Here is a 25,016-nt window from a genome sequence, read left to right on the forward strand (position 1 = left end):
CAGAGAGCTAGATCTGGAAATTAAGCTAGGTAACAAAACAAAACTCAAGAGAAATTAAATTAACAATAACTTGGTTGAAAATGATTGATGGATTTGTTTTCAAAGATGAAAAAGTGTAAATAGATTTTAAATGACAAGAAAAAGTAAGTCTTGGTCCAAATCAATTTTAATGGTGATGTATTGGTGATTCCTTCAACATATATAAGATAACTCAACCTAATATCAACGATGGTGATATTAGATCGGAAGATATTACAATGAAGTTTAAAAAGATGAAGATTGATTATTGCTTAAGAATGAACAAGTATTTTCATATTAAGTAAGACATTGAATCAAGCAATCTCTATACCAAAACTAAGGTTTGTGCATAAAAATTCAAGATTATAACATTACCTAAATGATTTCTAAAATTTCTTTGCAATAATAAACATTCATGAAGAAAATGAAAAGATAGACATTAAGATTCATTCATATCTTAAAGAACTCACCTCAACCACCATCATCCTTGATTTGGATCCAAGAAGAAGATTAGCCAACCATGATTATATATAATTAACACTTTAATAAACATAAAATGACTTGAATCAAACTGAAATAATGAGTTTTACAAGGTAAAGAACCGAAATCTATAAAGAAGAATACAACACAATTTCTGTAAAAATTCGGACACAAATCTGACTCTAACTTTGGACAGCAATTCGACCCTTTTTTAAGCCTCCTCTGGAGATGGCTATTAGAGACATATTTATAGGCCATTCTGTTATCTTTCCAGATCATTAAAGAACAGCTCATTTGGACATCTAAGTCAAAAGTTATGGACAAAACACCGAAAGGTGTTCTGGAAAATCAAACCAGGCCAGCTTGGAGAACACTTTGGTGCACGTTTTTCTTCCTCCTTTATGAGTTGTCTCTTTCTTCTTTTGACCCAAAATAATGTCACAATGTCCCCTCCAGCTTTCCATCCATGTGCTTGCCCTCTTGGATCAATGAATTACCCAAATAAATCAAATGTTATTTATTGTGTGGACATGTAGGATCATGGATTGTGTTTGGGCTGATTTGGAGGGTGATTTGGGGCTGATTTGGGGCTGAATTTAAGTATCAAATAAGGATACAAATGTACCTATTATTTGGGCTAAGATTGACATTGAAACCTTGAGTGTTTGATGGTTGAAATTTGCACACAACATAAGGCATGTTTGGGCTTGAAATAGATCATATGATATTCTTTTCTAGAATTGGACTAGAATTGATTTTTGGGGCAAATTTGAAGCACTTATTTGAACCAAGATTTGCTTCAATCTTCAACTAAATTTCTCTTCAATTCTTTTTTCCGAATTCCGACATTGAATTTTCTGAAATAATTCATTTAAGCTCCAAAAACCTATCGAGACATTAAAAGAAACTTCATTACTAAAAAAACACATCAATTATTATAAAAAACCCAAATAAAAATAATAAATACATATGTAAAATAAGAGACTTAATGATACTTTTGATGCACAATCAGAAATCGTTGACGAAAACTGAGGCGCCGGTGTCCCAAAAATCATCTTCGAAACCCAGTTCTAAGGTTGACGCTAAAATCTTCTACCGCATAGACTACTGTTGACTAAGAAACCATTGAGAAAAACTGAGTCCCCGGTGTCCCAAAAATCATCCAAGAAGCCCAATTCTATGGCTAACGCTGAAATCTTCTGCCACATAGAGTATTGCTTACTCAGAAACCGTTGAGAAAAAATCAGTACCCGGTGTCCCAAAAATCATCCTCCAAACCCAGTTCAACGCGAGACGCTGAAATCTTCTGCGCTAATAGACTACTGCTTTCTGAGAAACCATTGACGAAAACTAGGTCCCCGAAACCCCCAAATCATCCACGAATCCCACTTCTACAGCTGACGATGAAATCTTCTGCCACATAGATTACTGCTGCATTAGAAACCGTTGACGAAAACTGAGGCGCCGGTGTCCCAAAAATCATCCTCGAAACCCAGTTCTACTTAGAAACCGTTGAGAAAAAATCAGTACCAAGTGTCCCAAAAATCATCCTCCAAACCCAGTTCAATGCCAGACGCTAAAATCTTCTGCGCTCATAGACTACTGCTTTGTGAGAAACCATTGACAAAAACTAGGTCCCCGAAACCCCCAAATCATCCACGAATCCCACTTCTACGGCTGACGATGAAATCTTCTGCCACATAGAGTACTGCTCATTAGAAACCGTTTGACGAAAACTGAGGCGCTGGTGTCCCAAAAATCATCCTCGCAACCCAGTTCTATGGTTGACCCTAAAATCTTCTGAAGCATAGACTACTGTTGACTGAGAAAATGTTGAGAAAAACTGAGTCCACGGTGTCCTAAAAATCATCCAAGCAGCCCAATTCTACGGCTGACGATGAAATCTTCTGCCACATAGAGTACTGCTGCATTAGAAACCGTTGACGAAAACTGAGGCGCTGGTGTCCCAAAAATCATCCTCGAAACCCAGTTCTACGGTTGACGCTAAAATCTTCTCCCGCATAGACTACTGTTGACTGAGAAACCGTTGAGAAAAACTGAGTTCCCGGTGTCGCAAAAATCATCCAAGAAGCCCAATTCTATGGCTGACGCTAAAATCTTCTGCCACATAGAGTACTGCTTACTCAGAAACCGTTGAGAAAAACTCAGTACCCGGTGTCCCAAAAATCATCCTCCAAACCTAGTTCAACGCCAGACGCTGAAATCTTCTGCACTCATAGACTACTGCTTTTTGAGAAACCATTGACAAAAACTAGGTCCCCGAAACCCCCAAATCATCCACGAATCCCACTTCTACGGCTGACGATTAAATCTTCTGCCACATAGAGTACTGTTGCATTAGAAACCGTTTGACGAAAACTGAGGCGCTGGTGTCCCAAAAATCATCCTTGAAACCCAGTTCAACGCCAGACGCTGAAATCTTCTGCGCTCATAGACTACTGCTTTCTGAGAAACCATTGACGAAAACTAAGTCCCCGAAACCCCCAAATCATCCACGAATCCCACTTCTACGGCTGACGATGAAATCTTCTGCCACATAGATTACTGCTGCATTAGAAACCGTTGACGAAAACTGAGGCGCCGGTGTCCCAAAAATCATCCTCGAAACCCAGTTCTACTTAGAAACCGTTAAGAAAAAATCAGTACCCGGTGTCCCAAAAATCATCCTCCAAACCCAGTACAATGCCAGACGCTGAAATCTTCTGCGCTAATAGACTACTCCTTTCTGAGAAACCATTGACAAAAACTAGGTCCCCGAAACCCCCAAATCATCCTCGAATCCCACTTCTACGGCTGACGATGAAATCTTCTGCCACATAGAGTACTGCTGCATTAGAAAACGTTGACGAAAACTGAGGCGCTGGTGTCCCAAAAATCATCCTCGAAACCCAGTTCTAAGGTTGACGTTAAAATCTTCTGCCGCATAGACTACTGTTGACAGAGAAAACATAGAGAAAAACTGAGTCCACGGTGTCCCAGAAATCATCCAAGCAGCCCAATTCTATGGCTGACGCTGAAAAATTTTGCCATATAGAGTATTGCCTACTCAGAAACCGTTCAGAAAAAATCAGTACCCGGTGTCCCAAAAATCATCCTCCAAACCCAGTTCAAAGCCAGACGCTGAAATCTTCTGCGCTCATAAACTACTGCTTTCTGAGAAACCATGGACGAAAACTAGGTCCCCGAAACCCCTAAATCATCCACGAATCCCACTTCTACGGCTGACGAGGAAATCTTTTGCCACACAGAGTACTCCTGCATTAGAAATCATTGACGAAAACTGAGGCGCCGGTGTCCCAAAAATCATTCTCGAAACCCAGTTCTACTTAGAAACCGTTGAGAAAAAATCAGTACCCGGTGTCCCAAAAATCATCCTCCAAACCCAGTTCAATGCCAGACGCTAAAATCTTCTGCCCTCATAGACTACTGCTTTGTGAGAAACCATTGACAAAAACTAAGTCCCCGAAACCCCCAAATCATCCACGAATCCCACTTCTACGGCTGACGATGAAATCTTCTGCCACATAGAGTACTGCTGCATTAGAAACCGTTTGACGAAAACTGAGGCGCTGGTGTCCCAAAAATCATCCTCGAAACCCAGTTCTACGGTTGACGCTAAAATCTTCTCCCGCATAGACTACTGTTGACTGAGAAACCGTTGAGAAAAACTGAGTTCCCGGTGTCGCAAAAATCATCCAAGAAGCCCAATTCTATGGCTGACGCTAAAATCTTCTGCCACATAGAGTACTGCTTACTCAGAAACCAATGAGAAAAACTCAGTACCCGGTGTCCCAAAAATCATCCTCCAAACCCAGTACAATGCCAGACGCTGAAATCTTCTGCACTCATAGACTACTGCTTTTTGAGAAACCATTGACGAAAACTAGGTCCCCGAAACCCCCAAATCATCCACGAATTCCACTTCTACGGCTGACGATTAAATCTTCTGCCACATAGAGTACTGCTGCATTAGAAAACGTTGACGAAAACTGAGGCGCTGGTGTCCCAAAAATGATCCTTGAAACCCAGTTCTACGGTTGACGCTAAAATCTTCTCCCGCATAGACTACTGTTGACTGAGAAAACGTTGAGAAAAACTGAGTCCACGGTGTCCCAGAAATCATCCAAGCAGCCTAATTCTATGGCTGACGCTGAAATCTTCTGCCACATAGAGTATTGCCTACTCAGAAACCGTTAAGAAAAAATCAGTACCCGGTGTCCCAAAAATCATCCTCCAAACCCAGTTCAAAGCCAGACGCTGAAATCTTCTGCGCTCATAAACTACTGCTTTTTGAGAAACCATTGACGAAAACTAGGTCCCCGAAACCCCTAAATCATCCACGAATCCCACTTCTACGGCTGACGAGGAAATCTTCTGCCACACAGAGTACTCCTGCATTAGAAATCGTTGACGAAAACTGAGGCGCCGGTGTCCCAAAAATCATCCTCGAAACCCAGTTCTACTTAGAAACCGTTGAGAAAAACTGAGTTCCCGGTGTCGCAAAAATCATCCAAGAAGCCCAATTCTATGGCTGACGCTAAAATCTTCTGCCACATAGAGTACTGCTTACTCAGAAACCGTTGAGAAAAACTCAGTACCCGGTGTCCCAAAAATCATCCTCCAAACCTAAATCAACGCCAGACGCTGAAATCTTCTGCACTCATAGACTACTGCTTTTTGAGAAACCATTGACGAAAACTAGGTCCCCGAAACCCCCAAATCATCCACGAATCCCACTTCTACGGCTGACGATTAAATCTTCTGCCACATAGAGTACTGCTGCATTAGAAAACGTTGACGAAAACTGAGGCGCTGGTGTCCCAAAAATCATCCTCGAAACCCAGTTCTACTTAGAAACCATTAAGAAAAAATCAGTACCCGGTGTCCCAAAAATCATCCTCCAAACCCAGTACAATGCCAGACGCTGAAATCTTCTGCGCTCATAAACTACTGCTTTCTGAGAAACCATGGACGAAAACTAGGTCCCCGAAACCCCTAAATCATCCACGAATCCCACTTCTACGGCTGACGAGGAAATCTTTTGCCACGCAGAGTACTCCTGCATTAGAAATCGTTGACGAAAACTGAGGCGCCGGTGTCCAAAAAATCATCCTCGAAACACAGTTCTACTTAGAAACCGTTGAGAAAAAATCAGTACCCGGTGTCCCAAAAATCATCCTCCAAACCCAGTACAACGCCAGACGCTGAAATCTTCTGCCACATAGAGTACTGCTTACTGAGAAACCGTTGAGAAAAACTCAGTACCCGGTGTCCCAAAAATCATCCTCCAAACCTAGTTCAACGCCAGACGCTGAAATCTTCTGCGCTCATAGACTACTGCTTTTTGAGAAACCATTGACAAAAACTAGGTCCCCGAAACCCCCAAATCATCCACGAATCCCACTTCTACGGCTGACGATGAAATCTTCTGCCACATAGAGTACTGCTGCATTAGAAACCGTTTGACGAAAACTGAGGCGCTGATGTCCCAAAAATCATCCTCGAAACCCAGTTCTACGGTTGACGCTAAAATCTTCTCCCACATAGACTACTGTTGACTGAGAAACCGTTGAGAAAAACTGAGTTCCCGGTGTCGCAAAAATCATCCAAGAAGCCCAATTCTATGGCTGACGCTAAAATCTTCTGCCACATAGAGTATTGCTTACTCAGAAACCGTTGAGAAAAACTCAGTACCCGCTGTCCCAAAAATCATCCTCCAAACCTAGTTCAACGCCAGACGCTGAAATCTTCTGCACTCATAGACTACTGCTTTTTGAGAAACCATTGACGAAAACTAGGTCCCCGAAACCCCCTAATCATCCACGAATCCCACTTCTACGGCTGACGATTAAATCTTCTGCCACATAGAGCACTGCTGCATTAGAAACCGTTTGACGAAAACTGAGGCGCTGGTGTCCCAAAAATCATCCTCGAAACCCAGTTCAACGCCAGACGCTGAAATCTTCTGCGCTCATAGACTACTACTTTCTGAGAAACCATGGACGAAAACTAGGTCCCCGAAACCCCCAAATCATCCACGAATCCCACTTCTACGGCTGACAATGAAATCTTCTGCCACATAGAGTACTGCTGCATTAGAAAACGTTGACGAAAACTGAGGCGCTGGTGTCCCAAAAATCATCCTCGAAACCCAGTTCTACGGTTGACGCTAAAATCTTCTGCCGCATAGACTACTGTTGACTGAGAAAACGTACAGAAAAACTGAGTCCACGGTGTCCCAGAAATCATCCAAGCAGCCCAATTCTATGGCTGACGCTGAAATCTTCTGCCACATAGAGTATTGCCTACTCAGAAACCGTTCAGAAAAAATCAGTACCCGGTGTCCCAAAAATCATCCTCCAAACCCAGTTCAAAGCCAGACGCTGAAATCTTCTGCGCTCATAAACTACTGCTTTCTGAGAAACCATTGACGAAAACTAGGTCCCCGAAACCCCTAAATCATCCACGAATCCCACTTCTACGGCTGACGAGGAAATCTTCTGCCACACAGAGTACTCCTGCATTAGAAATCGTTGACGAAAACTGAGGCGCCGGTGTCCAAAAAATCATCCTCGAAACACAGTTCTACTTAGAAACCGTTGAGAAAAAATCAGTACCCGGTGTCCCAAAAATCATCCTCCAAACCCAGTACAACGCCAGACGCTGAAATCTTCTGCCACATAGAGTACTGCTTACTGAGAAACCGTTGAGAAAAACTCAGTACCCGGTGTCCCAAAAATCATCCTCCAAACCTAGTTCAACGCCAGACGCTGAAATCTTCTGCGCTCATAGACTACTGCTTTTTGAGAAACCATTGACGAAAACTAGGTCCCCGAAACCCCCAAATCATCCACGAATCCCACTTCTACGGCTGACGATTAAATCTTCTGCCACATAGAGTACTGCTGCATTAGAAACCGTTTGACGAAAACTGAGGCGCTGGTGTCCCAAAAATCATCCTCGAAACCCAGTTCAACGCCAGACGCTGAAATCTTCTGCGCTCATAGACTACTGCTTTCTGAGAAACCATTGACGAAAACTAGGTCCCCGAAACCCCCAAATCATCCACGAATCCCACTTCTATGGCTGACGATGAAATCTTCTGCCACATAGAGTACTGCTGCATTAGAAACCGTTGACAAAAACTAAGGCCCTGGTGTCCCAAAAATCATCCTCGAAACCCAGTTCTACGGTTGACGCTAAAATCTTCTCCCGCATAGACTACTGTTGACTGAGAAACCGTTGAGAAAAACTGAGTCCACGGTGTCCCAAAAATCATCCACGAATCCCACTTCTACAGGTGACGATGAAATCTTCTGCCACATAGAGTACTGCTGCATTAGAAAACTTTGACGAAAACTAAGGCCCTGGTGTCCCAAAAATCATCCTCGAAACCCAGTTCTACGGTTGATGCTAAAATCTTCTGCCGCATAGACTATAGTTGACTGAGAAACCGTTGAGAAAAACTGAGTTCCCGGTGTCGCAAAAATCATCCAAGAAGCCCAATTCTATGGCTGACGCTGAAATCTTCTGCCACATAGAGTATTGTTACTCAGAAACCGTTGAGAAAAAATCAGTACCCGGTGTCCCAAAAATCATCCTCCAAACCCAGTTCAACGCCAGACGCTGAAATCTTTTGCGCTCATAAACTACTGCTTTCTGAGAAACCATTGACGAAAACTAGGTCCCCGAAACCCCCCAAATCATCCACGAATCCCACTTCTACGGTTGACGATGAAATCTTCTGCCACATAGAGTACTGCTTACTCAGAAACCATTGCGAAAAACTCAGTACCCGGTGTCCCAAAAATCATCCTCCAAACCTAGTTCAACGCCAGAAGCTGAAATCTGCTGCACTCATAGACTACTGCTTTTTGAGAAACCATTGACGAAAACTAGGTCCCCGAAACCCCCAAATCATCCACGAATCCCACTTCTACGGCTGACGATGAAATCTTCTGCCACATAGAGTACTGCTGCATTAGAAATCGTTCACGAAAACTAAGGCGCTGGGGTCCCAAAAATCATCCTCGAAACCCAGTTCTACGGTTGACGCTAAAATCTTCTCCCGCATAGACTACTGTTGACTGAGAAACCGTTGAGAAAAACTGAGTTCCCGGTGTCGCAAAAATCATACAAGAAGCCCAATTCTATGGCTGACGCTAAAATCTTCTGCCACATAGAGTACTGCTTACTCAAAAACCGTTGAGAAAAACTCAGTACCCGATGTCCCAAAAATCATCCTCCAAACCGAATTCAACGCCAGACGCTGAAATCTTCTGCACTCATAGACTACTGCTTTTTGAGAAACCATTGACGAAAACTAGGTCCCCGAAACCCCCAAATCATCCACGAATCCCACTTCTACGGCTGACGATTAAATCTTCTGCCACATAGAGTACTGCTGCATTAGAAACCGTTTGACGAAAATTGAGGCGCTGGTGTCCCAAAAATCATCCTCGCAACCCAGTTCTACGGTTGATGCTAAAATCTTCTGCCGCATAGACTACTGTTGACTGAGAAAATGTTGAGAAAAACTGAGTCCACGGTGTCCTAAAAATCATCCAAGCAGCCCAATTCTATGGCTGACACTGAAATCTTCTGCCACATAGAGTACTGCTGCATTAGAAACCGTTGACGAAAACTGAGGCGCTCGGGTCCCAAAAATCATCCTCGAAACCCAGTTCTACGGTTGACGCTAAAATCTTCTCCCGCATAGACTACTGTTGACTGAGAAACCGTTGAGAAAAACTGAGTTCCCGGTGTCGCAAAAATCATCCAAGAAGCCCAATTCTATGGCTGACGCTGAAATCTTCTGCCACATAGAGTATTGCTTACATAGAAACCGTTGAGAAAAAATCAGTACCCGGTGTCACAAAAATCAACCTCCAAACCCAGTTCAACGCCAGACGCTGAAATCTTCTATGCTCATAGATTACTGCTTTCTGAGAAACCATTGACGAAAACTAGGTCCCCGAAACCCCCAAATCATCCACGAATCCCACTTCTACGGCTGACGATGAAATCTTCTGCCACATAGAGTACTGCTGCATTAGAAACCGTTGACGAAAACTGAGGCCCTGGTGTCCCAAAAATCATCCTCAAAACCCAGTTCTACGGTTGATGCTAAAATCTTCTGCCGCATAAACTACTGTTGACTGAGAAACCGTTGAGGAAAACTGAGTCCCCGGTGTCCCAAAAATCATCCAAGAAGCCCAATTCTATGGCTGACGCTGAAATCTTTTGCCACATAGAATATTGCTTACTCAGAAACCGTTGAGAAAAAGTCAGTACCCGGTGTCCCAAAAATCATCCTCGAAACCCAGTTCAACGCCAGACGCTGAAATCTTCTGCGCTCATAGACTACTGCTTTCTGAGAAACCATTGATGAAAACTAGGTCCCCGAAACCCCCCAAATCATCCACTAATCCCACTTTTACGGCTGACGATGAAATCTTCTGCCACATAGAGTACTGCTGCATTAGAAACTGTTGACGAAAACTGAGGCGCCGGTGTCCCAAAAATCATCCTCAAAACCCAGTTCTACGATTGACGCTAAAATCTTCTGCCGTATAGACTACTGTTGACTGAGAAAACGTTGAGAAAAACTGAGTCCACGGTGTCCCAAAAATCATCCACGAATCCCACTTCTACGGCTGATGATGAAATCTTCTGCCACATAGAGTACTGCTGCATTAGAAACCGTTGACGAAAACTGAGGCGCTGGTGTCCCAAAAAAATCCTCGAAACCCAGTTCTACGGCTGTCGCTGAAATCTTCTCTGCACATAGACTATTGTTAACTGAGAAACCGTTGATGAAAACTAGGACTCCAGAACCCAAAAATCATCCAAGAAGCTAAATTCTACGGCTGACACTGAAATCTTCTGCCATATAGAGTACTGCTGCATGAGACTCCATTGACGAAAATTGATTCCAGGTGTCCCAAAAATCATCCTCGAAACCCAATTATACGGCCGACGTTGAAATCTTCTGGGCGCATAGACTACTGCTTCTTGAGAAATTATTAACGAAAACTAGGTCCCCGGAACACAAAAATCATCAAACAATCGCAATTCTATGGCTGACGCTGAAATCTTCTGCCACATAGGGTATTGCTGACTTAGAAATCGTTGAGAAAAACTGAGTTCCCGGTGTCCCAAAAATATCCTCAAAACCAAGTTCTACAGCTGACGCATAAACTTTATGCACACATAGACTACTACTGCCTGAGAAACCATTGATGAAAACTAGGTCACCGGAACCCAAAAATCATCCAAGAAGCCCACTTCTACGGCTGACGCTGAAATCTTCTTCCACACAGAGTACTGCTTACTCAGAAACCGTTGAGAAAAACTAAGTACTCAGAAATCATCCTCAAAACCAAGTTCTACGCCAGACGCTGAAATCTTCTGCGCACATAGACTACTACTTTCTGAGAAACCGTTCATGAAAACTAGGTCCCCGGCACCCAAAAATCATCCAAGAAGCCCAATTCTACGGCTGACGCTAAAATATTCTGCCACACAGAGTACTGCTTACTCAGAAATCGTTGACAAAAACTAGGTCGCCGACACCCAAAAATCATCCAAGAAGCCCAATTCTACAGCTGACGCTGAAATCTTCTGCGCGCATGGACTACAACTGCTCCCTAAGAAATCGTTGACGAAAACTAGGTCGCCGGCACCCAAAAATCATCCAAGAAGCCCAATTCTACAGCTGACGCTGAAATCTTCTACGCGCATGGACTACTGCTTCCCGAGAAACCATTGACAAAAACTAGGTCCCCGGAACCTAAAAATCATCCAACAAGCGCAATTCTACGGTTGACGCTGAAATATTCTGCCACACAGAGTACTGCTTACTCAGAAACCGTTGAGAAAAACTAAGCACCCGGTGTTCCAAAAATCATCCTCGAAACCCAGTTCTACAGTTTACGCTAAAATCTTCTGCCGTATAGACTACTGTTAACAAAGAAACCGTTGAGAAAAACTGAGTCCCTGGTGTGCCAAAAATCATCCAAGCAACCCAATTCTATGGTTGACCCTGAAATCTTCTGCCATATAGAGTACTGCTGCATGAGAAACCATTGACGAAAATTGAGTCCCTGGTGTCCCAAAAATCATCCTCGAAACCCAGTTCTACGGCTGACGCTAAAATCTTCTGTGCACATAGACTACTGTTGATTGAGAAACCGTTGATAAAAACTAGGACTACGGAACCCAAAAATCATTCAAGAAGCCAAATTCTATGGCTGACCCTGAAATCTTCTACCACATAGAGTACTTCTGTATGAGAATCCATTGACGAAAATTGATTCCCAGGTGTCCCAAAAATCATCCTCGAAACCCAGTTCTACGGTTGATGCTAAAATCAGCTGCCGCATAGACTACTGTTGACTGAGAAACCGTTGAGAAAAACTGAGTACCTGGTGTCCCAAAAATCATCCTCAAAACCCAGTTCCACGCCAGACGCTGAAATCTTCTACGCACATAGACTACTGCTTTCTGAGAAACCGTTGATGAAAACTAGGTCCCCGGAACCCAAAAATCATCCAAAAAGCCCAATTCTACGGCTGACGCTGAAATCTTCTGCCACATAGAGTACTGCTGCATGAGAATCCATTGACAAAAATTGATTCCCAGGTGTCCCAAAAATCATCCTCGAAACCCAGTTCTACCGTTGACGCTGAAATCTTCTCCACGCATAGACTACTTCTTCCTGAGAACCCATTGATGAAAACTAGGTCCCCGGAACTCAAAAATCATCCAACGAGCGCAATTCTACGGCTGATGCTGAAATCTTCTGCCATATAGAGTACTGTTGCATGAGAAACCGTTGACGAAAACTGATTCCATGATGTCCCAAAAATCATCCTCAAAACCCGGTTCTATGGCTGACGCTGAAATCTTCTACGCACATGTACTACTACTTACTGAGAAACCGTTGATGAAAACTAGGTTGCCGGCACCCAAAAATCATCCAAGAAGCCCAATTCTACAGCTGACGCTGAAATCTTCTTCCACATAGAGTACTGCTTACTCAGAAACTGTTGAGAAAAACTGAGTACCCGCTGTGCCAAAAATCATCCTCAAAACCCAGTTTTACGCTAGACGCTGAAATATTCTACGCACATAGACTACTGCTTTCTGAGAAACCGTTGAAGAAAACTAGGTCCCCGGAACCGCCAAATCATCCAAGACTACCACTTCTAGTGCTTACGCTGAAATCTTCTGCCACGTAGAGTACTGCTGCATGAAAAACCATTGAGGAAAATTGAGGCGCCGGTGTCCCAAAAATCATCCTCGAAACCCTGTTCTATGGTTGACGCTAAAATCTTCTGCCGCATAGACTACTGTTGACTGAGAAACCGTTGAGAAAAACTGAGTACCCGGTGTCCCAAAAACCATCCTCAAAATCCAGTTCTACGATAGACGTTAAAATCTTCTGCGCACATCGACTACTGCTTAATGAGAAACCGTTACCGAAAACTAGGTCCTTGGAACCCAAAAATCATCCAAGAAGCCCAATTCTACGGCTGACGCTGAAATCTTCTGCCACATAGAGTATTGCTTACTCAGAAACCATTGAGAAAAACTGTGTACACAGTGTCCCAAAAATCATCCTCCAAACCCAGTTCGATGACAGACGCTAAAATCTTCTGCGCACATAGACTACTGATTTCTGAGAAACCATTGACGAAAACTAGGTCCCCGGACCCCCCAAATCATCCAAGAATCCCACTTCCACGACTGACACTGAAATCTCCTGCCAAGTAGAGTACTGCTGCATGAAAAACCGTTTACGAAAACTGAGGCGCCAGTGTCCCAAAAATCATCCTCGAAACCCAGTTCTACGGTTGATGCTAAAATCTTCTGCCACATAGACTACTGTTGACTGAGAAACCGTTGAGAAAAACTGAGTACCCGGTGTCCCAAAAATCATCCTCAAAATCCAGTTCTATGATAGATGCTAAAATCTTCTGCGCATATCGACTACTGCTTAATGAGAAACCGGTATCGAAAACTAGGTCCTTGGAACCCAAAAATCATCCAAGAAGCCCAATTATACGGCTGACGCTGAAATCTTCTGCCACATAGAGTATTGCTTACTTAGAAACTGTTGAGAAAAACTGTGTACACAGTGTCCCAAAAATCAGCCTCAAAACCTAGTTCTACGCCAAACGCTGAAATCTTCTGCAATTGGGTCATATCTGGAGCTGTAGATCTTGGATCTAGGTCTATTTTATATGGATGGAAAGATAAGACATAGGCCTACAACTTTCATGGGAGCCCAAGATTTAACAAGGCTGTTTGCAAGTCCAAATTGTAGCAACAAAGAAGAAGTCCGAATCCATCCTGCAGCCCAGACACTGTTCAGTGTTCAGCCCATATCTCAAGTTCTAGAAGTCCAAATGATCTTAAATGTTTACCCTGGAAAGATGAGACAATTTCCTAGAACTTTCATGATTTAAGTTTGTTCAAATTATGATGTCATAAATGACGTTTTTGGCAGACAAGAAGATAAGAATTGTCACCAAGTCAAGATGTGGCCACCCACTCATCAATTAGTCAACAAATCAATAGTTCTGAATTTTAGCCTATAAAAGGAGGCATTTGCCATGTATTTAGCCATCTTGGTGTTGAGATCAAGATCATGCTCTTGCTTTCTCTCTTTGTATTGCTTATGCTTTGCTTTCATTAATATCAAGTTTATGCCTTTCATTTCCTTTCCTTTACTTAGTTAACTTTTATCTTACTTATGTTCTTATCTTGTTTATTTATGTTTCTTTCTTTCATTATGTCTAGCTAAGTTAATTTTGTCAAGGTGAAAAGGGTACACTAATGGTGTAAGAATAAGTATAATATAAACTTAACATGGACCTTAATGTTGGATACTAACATGCTTTATATTTGTTATTTTGTTCACTTTTAATACTTTGCTTGTTAAATGGTTAATCTAGATTTATGTTGTATAACACTTGGTACAACAAATACTTGGCACTTTCATAGCCCATATTGTATGGTATAACCGACACCTGAGCTATGAAAGGAACTTGATTTGTTGTTAACATAAGTTATAATCATGAATGCCTGAAAACATTTATAAGTATTAGCATTATTCGAATAAGATAGCTAATGTAATCATGTTAACAATTTATATTCTGATTGGAACCTCCTTGTGTGTGGTTTCCAATTGAATAATAAGAGTTTATACTATACTTGTTTGAAATACCATTAGTGGATCCTCTAACCTTGACATTTTTTGTTATCATTGTTTAATCCTTACGTTAATCTTTCATCTCAAAGTTCTCATCAACTTCTTCCTCTTCTTCTTCACTATTATTATTATCACTATTATTATTATTATTATTATTATTATTATTGTTACTATTGTTGTAGTATTATTGTTGTTTATAATTTATACAAGTAACCTCCCTGTGGTTCGACCCCGGTCTTGCCGGGTTATTTAGTACTTCGACACTCCTGCACTTGGGAAAAGACATCAATCTTTTGGTCGTGTCAAGTTTTTGGCGCCGTTGCCGGGGAGGTAAATTCTTGTACAAATTATAGTATTAATTTTATTTTTCTCGTATCTAACTTTGTTTCTTTTGTTTTGTTTCTTTTTCTATTGTTTTTCTTTTCTTCCTTTTATTCTCCTACACGTGCATGAGAGTGTGGTCACGTACATTAAGTGGTAGACTTTGTAGGCTATCCTCATCATTTTCAGAAAATATGGCCGAAGAAGATAACCAATCCCTTCATAATGAGAATAATGAGTGTCATCACCCAATTTTGGGTTATTCCCCAAAATTCGTTTTTTTTCCAAAAAAAATAATAATAAAAAAAATCAAAAAAATCAAAATGAAAAAATAAAATAAAGGCTGACAATGTGGAGAAAGCTAATCAAGAAAGACTGCCAAAATAGGCCGGGAAACCAAGTCGCAATTTTTGAAGGAAATTCAAGACCTATTGGCGCCCCATTGTGCCCAAAAATAGAAAAGTGCAAATTTAAAGGTCAAATTAAATGAGTATTGGACGAATTTGCATAAAAATTAAGTCTAATGACATAATTAAATTTTTAATGGGCCAATTTGATTTAATCATGGGCCAAATTAAATTTTAATTATGTTTAAGAATTAATTTAGGTCCAGATGAAGGAATTAATTAAGTGCAAGGACTTAATTATACTTTAAATGGGTCAAATTAATTTTATTTGGGGCTTAATTGGTGAAAAATTAAGTTTGGGAGCCTAATTTGGGCTTAATGGAGAAGATTGGAATTTTAAGAGACCAAATTTAATTTTTACCAAGTTAATTGATTGGAATCAGGGGTCAAATTGCAAGAAAATTGAAGTTTTAGGGCCAATTAGGGGTTAAATTGACAAAATCCAAAGCCAAGGACCATACTGCAAGAGGCGCCAAACTGCAGGGGCCAAATTGACAAATCTGAGGGGTCAAATTGCAAGAAAATTGAAGTTTTAGGGCCAATCAGGGACTTAATTGAAGCAATCCGAGACCAAGGACCAAAACGTAAGACGCGCGCAAGAGGAAGGATTGATGTGAAATCTGGCGCTTTGGCGCCAGTTTTCATTTAAATGAAACGGCGCGTTTTGGGAAAAACGACGCCGTTTCATGCGTTAAAAAAAAAAAAAAAAAAAAAAAAAAGGGGGGCAGGACCAGGCGACGCGTCGCCTGGTACTGTTCATCTTCTTCTCCACTAAGCTGCCCGAGTGGCCGACTTCAAGCCTTGTTTTCGGCCTCGTTTCTTCCTCCAAATCCGACAACGCGTGCACCAAAATGTCCACCTGAAACCCCTTTATCCTCGAGAATGGTCCAGTCGGGTCGAAAAACCTTGAAACGGCTTCGTTTATTGGCCCAAAGTGGCCACCTCGTTCAGTCTGCAGCCTTGGATTGCCAAAATTTGGCAGTTCGAGGTGCACACTTTGGACCAACGGTTTGGATTCCTCGAGTCGAATCAAGGGCTGAGAATTTTTCCCCGTTGAAGACAAGATTACCCTCTTTCCAGCCCTATAAATAGGAGCCAATTCCACGCTCAGGGGACGGAGAAAACGGAGCTCAAAGTTGGCCGAAAACCAGCCTTCTGTATTCATTTTTCCTGCAAACAATCCTTTTTCAGCTTTCTCTCTCCACCGTGGCCTTCAGCCACCACCACCTTCATCACCTGGCTTCTCACCATCATCCCCACCTCCAGTAGCCATAAAACCATCTCACGTGACAGTTGCACCGCTTCTCTCCCTCTCTCCTCTGTAAAAATCTTCTCCTCTGCCACCGGGACTCCAGCAGCGGCAGCGACAGCAGAGCTAGCATCCACCACCTTTCCCAGAAGCTCTCTTCCTTCCCAAAGGCAGCCGGGGTAGCAGTTCTCTCCTCAGCCACACCAACAGCTCCAGCCGTGAGCTTTCCTTCTCCTCTGCAGGACTCGTTTCCTTCTTCTTCCAGCCATGACCAGTGCACGCCGCCGGCCTCACCACCTCCAGTTGCACCGCGCTCCGCCGGCCAGGCCGCCAACTCCTCCACGCCAGGTAATACTTTCCTCCCCTTCCGCTTCTTCTTCGCCGTCTCTGTTCACTGAGTGAACAGTGGACGTGAATTATAATTCACGTCTACTGTTCACGCATGAACAGTAGACGTGAATTATAATTCATGTCTACTGTTCATGCAGTGTATTATTTTCTTTTTTTTTTTCCAAAAAAATTTCAAAAATTAAAAAAAATCTAAATTTAAAAAAAATCATTTCAAAAATTTGTGATTTTCTTAAATATTTTTCTACCAAGTTTGCTCGATATTGGGTTGTATACTTACATTGTAAGATACAAGTCCGGTATTAAAATACCTGGTTTTCTTCGAAATATTTCAAAAAAAAAAAGAGAAGAAAAATTTCAAAAAAAAATATTTTATTGCATACGGCCAGGTCCTAAATAATTTTCCAAGCATGTTTGTTTTCAAAAAAAAATATAAAAAATTGCATCTTTCTCATGTTTTAAAAAATAAAAAAATGGATATCATAACTAGTTTATGATCATCTGTTAGGGTTTGGCCAAAATGTCAAAAACTTTTATTTCAACTTTTTTTTTCTAGGATCCAGATGTAGACTTTAATATTTGTGGGGTGTAAAATTACACGATAAAGTACACTCTCGGGTATTAAAGATACAAGGTGTAAATAAAAGCAATTTTAAAATTCAGACTTTAGAATGGTTAGGATTTGACCCAATAAGGTAGAGACTCCCTCATGAAGGGAGATCTGCCTTGAACTTTAGAAAAGACCAACGAATAGAACCTTGACCTAGAAAAAATAATCAAACAACAATGCAGCTTACCTTAGGTAGGGTGCACTGGGGGTGATGCGTCTTCCCCTTGCACAACCAGTCCCTTACTCAGACTCTCGCAGACCATAGGTTCCTAGTGACCATAATACTAGGTGGCGACTCCAAAGAACCAAGCAAAACCAACAATAATAAAAAAAAAAATCGCCAGCCGACGTCGCGCGGATTTTTTTTGACGTGCGACAGAATGGCGACTCCACTGGGGACGCCTTGTTTGGTCGGACTAAGCTTTGTTTGTTTGATTGTTGATTATCTGTTTTGGTCTGTTTAAATTTACTGTTTCAGCACTTTTATTTCTTGCTCATACATATAAATACATCAAGAATAATATGTTCATGCATTTTTAATTTTTGCAAGAAAACCCAATTCTAGGATAGGAGGGGAGTAGCGGTCTGCCCCATGACTTTCAGTCGGGGTTCAGATTCGTGAAACGTCCAACTATGAGCTGAGTGTTTACTTGGTGATAGCGGACACATAGTGCCCGAACCTTCCCTTGTAAACCCCTATACTGCCTTCACGTAAGGTGGTCACTGGGCAGTTCATAGACCTTTTTGAGACCAGCTAGAAAACTTATCCCTCATATAATAACCTAGATTTTTTTTTCCCTAAAACTTTACAGGATTTTTTGAGCTAAGACCATGACTTCCCTTACCTTTTCGGAATATGGGGAAAGATCTGAGATGATGCAAGTAGTTGAAGGGGATTGCCCAAGAACCAAGGTTGAGGAATTACCACACATAACCAAAGTGCATTATTCTGTAGACACCATAAAGAAGTTGGCTCCTCTTCTGGGATATATTGATGAGAACCTGTTTGAGAAGAAGTATGGAAGAATTGCTCATCTAATAAAAATGCCTATTCAGATTTCAGCGGTTAAAGCCTTGATGCATTTCTGGGATCCAAACTACAGATGTTTCACCTTTGGGGATATTGATATGACTCCTACTCTTGAGGAGTATGCTCAGATTCTAAGTTTTCCCAATGATCCCTGCAAAGTATACTTCAGACAAAGAATTGAGAATACAGTTACCGCAGTTGCCAAACTTCTACATTTGGATCCAGTTGACCGGTATAGGATATCCAATGGAGGGTTCAAGTGGAAGATGATCGAGAATAAGATGAAGACAGATAAGGAAGAAGGGAAGTTGGGTGAAGAAAGATATCAGATAATTGCTTTTGCCATCTTTGGGTTGGTTCTGTTTCCTTCAGAAGCCGCTGGAATTATCAGCATTGAAGCTGCTAACGCCTTCCTTGAATTTGAAGAGGTAAAGAATAACCCTACTTCAGCTATCTTAGCTGAAACTTTCCTATCTTTGAACCATTGCAGATTACATGGGAAAGGGGCAATGCGATGTTGTATCCCTCTCTTATTCATGTGGATAGTAAGCCACTTGGAAGCATCAAAAGAAGTCTTCAATAATTTCTGGTGGTTTAACACGAGGCCTCTTGAGTTGGTGCTAGCTGAAGAATGGAATGATTTGGATGAAAAGGCATGGGTAGAAAAATACCGAGAACTTCCTCAAACTAATTTCAGATGGAAAGCTCCTTGGGTAAGTGGTTCATCTTACCTCATGAGTTGTGGCGACAAGGCATGGGTTCCTTTGATTGGCTTAACTGGATATATCAGCTACTCACCCTCATTAGTAGCTAGACAGTTTGGAGGTGTACAGCACATGCCAAGAACTTGGGCAGTAGCCGAATATACTGGTCTGTTTAAAGAAGCTAGCTCTTTGGATATGTTAGATACCATTAGAAATGACTGGAAGCAGCCTGTTTTGGTCTTTAAGGAAGAGCATCAAAAAGAGTGCTCTGTTAGCCCTGCATATTTGATATGGAGGGGTGGCAGTTCATCTAAGATACTTCAAGAGGCAAAAGAGCAAAGAAAAGCCCAAGACAAGTCGTCTGTGATGTTGGAGCTAAAAAGAAAAAGGGTCAACAATGAGGAGGATCTTCGAGAAGAGCTGGATAAGTTGAGGATTGAGCTCGGTAATAGTAAAAAACATCAAAGATTCTTGGAAGACCAACTTTTGAAAGAAGAAAAGATGAAGGCCTCTCTGGATCGGCAGTTGAAGGAAAGAGATGAGCAGATTGTTAAGTTAAAGAAGAACCAGCATGAAGCAAATCAGCAACTGAATGAAGGGAAGGCCAAGAATGACGAGTTGGTAAAAAAGCATGTAATAGTGGAGCAAGAATTGGCAAGTCTAAAAAAGGCCTCGGAAAGTAAAAAGACTGCCAGCAAAGAAACAATAGCTTCCTTGAAGAAAGAAAGGGACCAGTATAAATCAAAATGGGAGGCTGAAAAAGAGAAGAGCAAATTAGCTGATCTCGCCCTCAAAGAAGAAAAAAGGTTAAGGGCTCGATATCAGTTGCAAGCTGAAGATGAGGGAGCGGCAAGAAGGGTAGCTGAGTCAGAGATGAAAGGATACCTGGACAAGATAAATGGTATGAGAAACCAGATGTCTGCAATGAAAGCCGAGCTTGCGTCCCGAGAGGAAGAAGCAAATGAAATGCAAGAACAGTTTGAAGAATGGCAAGGCCATATCAACAGTTTCGATGCACAACTAAACACTAAGGTAGCCGAGCTGGATATAGAGAAGGAAGAAATGCAAAGGGCCAGAAATCAGATTCAACAGTTGGAAAGGATGGTTCGAATCTTGGAGACAAACAATGAAACATTAGCCGCCAGTAATGGAACATTGCTTCAAGATAACACCGTGTTCCATTACAAGATTGAACAAACTGACAGGTTAATCGACATGGTGGCTAGAAAGGCAAATGAGCTACGAGCAAAGGCTGCCAGGATTGCCAACAACCGCCATAGATACGAGGAATATTTGAATGAAGTTTCCTCTTTCATCAGGATTGTGGCCAATAGAGGGGTATCATTTGAATGAAGACACTTTGTATGAACCACTTTGTACTATGTCTATTTTTGGAACTTTCATAAGGTGTATGGAATTTAATCAATCAATGGAATTGGGTAAAACCTCCTTGTGGGTATCAGATTTCGGATGTTACCTGTATTTGGCAAAGGAAGTCATGGATTAGCTCTTTAATCCATACGCATGCATTTGCATTCATGTTTATACATACATTCATTATAACACACATGCATACGCCAGGTCAAAAAATATAGGTCCCCAAAGAACTTACCACACCCGACTTCGAGCAAGGAACATGGAAGATGAAGCACGTGCTTACCGTGAGGCTCATTTCCAAGAAGAGTTGGACTCTTTAAAGGATAGTGTGGCTCGCCTTACCAGCTTACTCGAACAAGTACTAAGGAATACCTCGGGTGAAGGTCCTTCAGCTAGGCCCGCTCCTCTCCCAACAAACCAACCTGAAGAGGTAATGGGAGGACATGCACAGGAGCCCCAACACAATCCAGTTTTCATGCAGTCGCCAACACCCGTACCACCTGTACCAACACCAGTACCAATTGTCATGGATGCATTCGTTAATGAGTCCCACAAAACTAAGCCCTCTGAGGATCTTGATCAAGATAAGATGGCAGCACTAGAGGCCAGGATTAGGGCCATTGAGGGAATAGACTTATATGACCCTGTGCGAGCTGTGGAAATGTGTTTAGTCCCTAATGTGGTGGTACCAAAGAAATTTCGAGTTCCGGAATTTATCAAATACACCGGCACTCAATGCCCTGTTACCCATCTCAAATCTTATTGTAACAAAATGGCAGAAGTAGTTCACGATGAAAAACTACTAATGCATTTCTTCCAAGACAGCTTGAGTGGAGCGGCATTGAGTTGGTATATGAGGTTAGATAATACCAGGATCCATACATGGAAGGACCCCGTGGATGCTTTCATCAAGCAATATAAATACAACATGGATATTGCTCCTGACAGAACCAGTTTGTCTAACTTGGAGAAAGGAGATAAGGAAAGCATAAGAGAGTATGCTCAAAGATGGAGAGATTTGGCAGCACAAGTCCACCCCCTCTCTTGGAAAAGGAAATGGTTGCTTTGTTTGCTAACACATTAAAAGCGCCATATTATGAACACGTGATGGGTAGTTCGGCCCAACAATTCACGGATTCTGTGGCCGTGGCTGAACGAATAGAACAAGGAGTAAAAAGTGGAAGAATCTCTGCACCTGTGGAGAAAAAAGGTTTCGGAGCGAAGAAGAGAGAGATCGACCATGTCGAAAGTAGTTACAGAAGCAAGAAAGGCCCTTTCCAAACATATAACCCTCAATCCTCTTCACCCCAAGTTGCCAACACCAACTTCAACTTTCCAAGTCCAGCCAGGAAACTTGAACCCCAAAGCCACCAAGTAAAAAACCAAGATGAAAGTTTCCCCAAAAGAAACTACCGAAGAGCCTCAGAACAATTGCCTCCATTACCGTTACCCCTAAATGAGATGTACCAAAAGCTGCTAAGTATTGGGCAAGTAGTCCCTGTGCCTTTGGTACCTCTCCAACCACCTTACCCCAGCTGGTATAAACCGGATCTCACTTGCGAATACCATGCCGGTATAGCTGGACACAGCATCCATACTTGCAATGCCTTTAGGAGGAAACTTCTGCAGCTGATCAAAGCAGGATGGATATCATTTGAAGATGCCCCTAGTGTCAATGCAAACCCTCTACCCAATCATGCTTCGGGTAGTGGGTCTGTAAACATGTTAGAAGAGGGACACTCAAAAATCTTAAAGGTGTCAATGGATAGGATCTACCAAATGATGGTAGATGCAAGGTATGAAGAGGGTAGCGAGAAATGTTGTGCACTTCATAATGAAAAAGGCCACGTGATCAGCCATTGCGAGGGCTTTCATAAAAAAGTGATGCAAATGATGAGTCGAGGGATGTTGCGAATTGAGAAAGCAACGAATGAAGAGGTGTTCATGATGGAGGCACCAAAGAAAGAGGTGTGTCGAGTACAATTCGCTACCGGAAAGCCACCCAGATTGGTCTTGTCCAAACCAGTGGTGGAACATAAAGGGAACTATAGTGCTTTACCTCACAACTATGGGTACTCTTTCAAAAGCACTCCACAACCGCCTATCTTTCAAGCAGAAATTGGGGGTTTGACCCGTAGTGGCAGATGTTTCACCCCAGAAGAGTTGGAAAAACAAAGAAAGGCTAAAGGAAAAGAAGGGGCAGACGTAACTGAAGAAATAAACAAACCTGTCACGGAAGAGGAAACCAACGAATTCCTAAAGCTGATGAAACACAGTGAATATAGTGTTGTTGAACAACTCAAGAAAACACCAGCCAGAATATCGTTATTTTCTCTGATTCTAAGCTCTGAGCCACATAGAAAGGCTTTACAAAAAGTACTGAATGAAGCATATGTTCCTCAAGACATCAATCAAGAAACCATGGAACATTTAGTGGGAAGAATCCAAGCCTCGAATTATATATACTTCACTAAAGATGAATTGAGTCCTGATGGTACTGGGCACAACAAGCCGTTATACATTACGGTGCGTTGCAAGGATATTCTGATCGGAAAGGTGCTCATTGATAATGGTTCTGCATTGAACGTGCTACCAATGCATATGTTGAAAGAAATGCCTGTCGATGAGTCACACATGAAGCCTAGCACCTTGATGGCGAGAGCATATGATGGTTCGCCAAGGCCGATCATTGGGACCCTAGAAGTAGAGCTATATGTGGGACCGCAAATGTTCTTGATAACATTACAAGTAATGGACATTCATCCATCTTATAGTATATTATTAGGAAGGCCATGGATTCATACAGCTGGAGCAGTGGCTTCTTCATTGCACCAATGCTTGAAGTATATCATGAACGGAATGCTTATAACTGTCAAAGCCGAAGAGACGGTTTCCATGATAAGAAATGTGGCCATACCTTTTATTGAAGCAGAAGATTGTAGAGATGGGAATATTCATGCTTTTGAAATTGTGAATGCAGAATGGGTTCCTGAAGGAATAGTGCTGAGAAAGCCTCAAATCCCAGAAACGGCAAAGATGGTTGCCAAATGCTTTTTAAAGAATGGGGTTCCTTTTCAATGTAATCCTGAGACTAAAATGCCCAGCCTGATCAAGCCAAGCTATGCAAATCAAAGATTTGGGCTTGGATATAAGCCCAAGAAAGACGATTACAAGCGGGTCACTCAGGTTAAAAGAGAAGCAAGAATGGCGAGAATTGAAGGAAGAGAGCCAGAAGAAGAAGAATTTGTCATCCCACCACTCCGAGTGTCTTTCCCAAGGGCTGCAGAAGTTATTAGATCTGGCATAGTGGATCTTCACATCAATACCTTGGAGAGCCAAGAAGAAAAACGAACAGAGGAAGCGGATCTGGAGATAAAGGATGAGGTTTTGCCACAGCTCTCCATTCACACCATTGATGAACCTCCTGCCAGATTTTTCGTGCGAAGATTGGCTGAAGGGGAGGTGTACCAGAACTGGAAGATGGAGCCTGCTCCTATTGTGTTTAAAAAGTAATTGTTCTTGTTTGATAATGTTCGAACTTGTTTGCCTTGTTTTGACTTGTGCTGATCTTGTCGGTATTTTTAGCTCATGATACCGCAAGAATTTTCTATGTTAACCAAGCACTTTTGTTTTAATGAGATCATGCATTTTCTTGTGTCCAATCGCGTGCTTGCATTTTTTCTATCTTTTCATGAATCACTCTTACACGAGCACGCCTTACACTTTCAGGAATTCTGAAAGTTCCATCAATCCACAAAATCATTGCACTAAGAATAATTGGCCAAACTTTGATAATATGATTGCGATGGATGATGAAGAATGGGAAGAGGAAGATCTAAAAGAGTTTACTAAGCTGGTAGAAAATTCAGAAAAAGCCTGGGAACCGGCTAGTGAGAAACTAGAAGTCATTAATGTCGGAGATGAACAAGATAGTAAGGAATTAAAGATTGGCACTCTTGTCACAACTGAAGAAAGAAATAGATTAGTCTCTCTATTACACGAGTATGTAGACGTTTTTGCCTGGACTTATACCGACATGCCTGGTCTAGATACTGACATAGTTGTACACAAGATTCCTTTAATCGAAGGGAGCAAGCCAATTAAGCAGAAAACCAGACGAATGCGCCCGGACATGTTACTCAAGATAAAGTCTGAGATACAAAAATAGTGGGATGCAGGGTTTCTAGATGTAGTCCAATATCCACAATGGGTAGCTAATGTGGTCGTAGTCCC

General features: G+C 42.0%; 1 protein-coding gene across 1 annotated transcript; it reads left to right on the top strand.

Annotated features, from left to right (window-relative positions):
* Positions 1 to 21,042: 21,042 nt before the first annotated feature.
* On the top strand, positions 21,043 to 24,296 carry LOC133702734 (uncharacterized). Its single transcript, XM_062127066.1, has 2 exons — positions 21,043 to 21,779; positions 21,899 to 24,296. Exons 1-2 carry the CDS (start codon positions 21,043 to 21,045, stop codon positions 24,294 to 24,296), a joined length of 3,135 nt encoding a protein of 1,044 aa, XP_061983050.1.
* The last annotated feature ends 720 nt before the right edge of the window (positions 24,297 to 25,016 follow it).

The sequence above is a fragment of the Populus nigra genome, chromosome 9 (assembly GCF_951802175.1).
Source record: "Populus nigra chromosome 9, ddPopNigr1.1, whole genome shotgun sequence".
Classification (NCBI taxonomy): domain Eukaryota; kingdom Viridiplantae; phylum Streptophyta; class Magnoliopsida; order Malpighiales; family Salicaceae; genus Populus; species Populus nigra.

Excerpts from the sequence above, each read along its gene's own strand:
- LOC133702734 (XM_062127066.1), top strand. The coding sequence starts at position 21,043 with ATGGAAGATGAAGCACGTGCTTACCGTGAGGCTCATTTCCAAGAAGAG. Across the intron at positions 21,780-21,898 it reads GATAAGGAAAGCATAAGAGA|TTCGGCCCAACAATTCACGG; the intron begins GTATGCTCAAAG and ends CGTGATGGGTAG.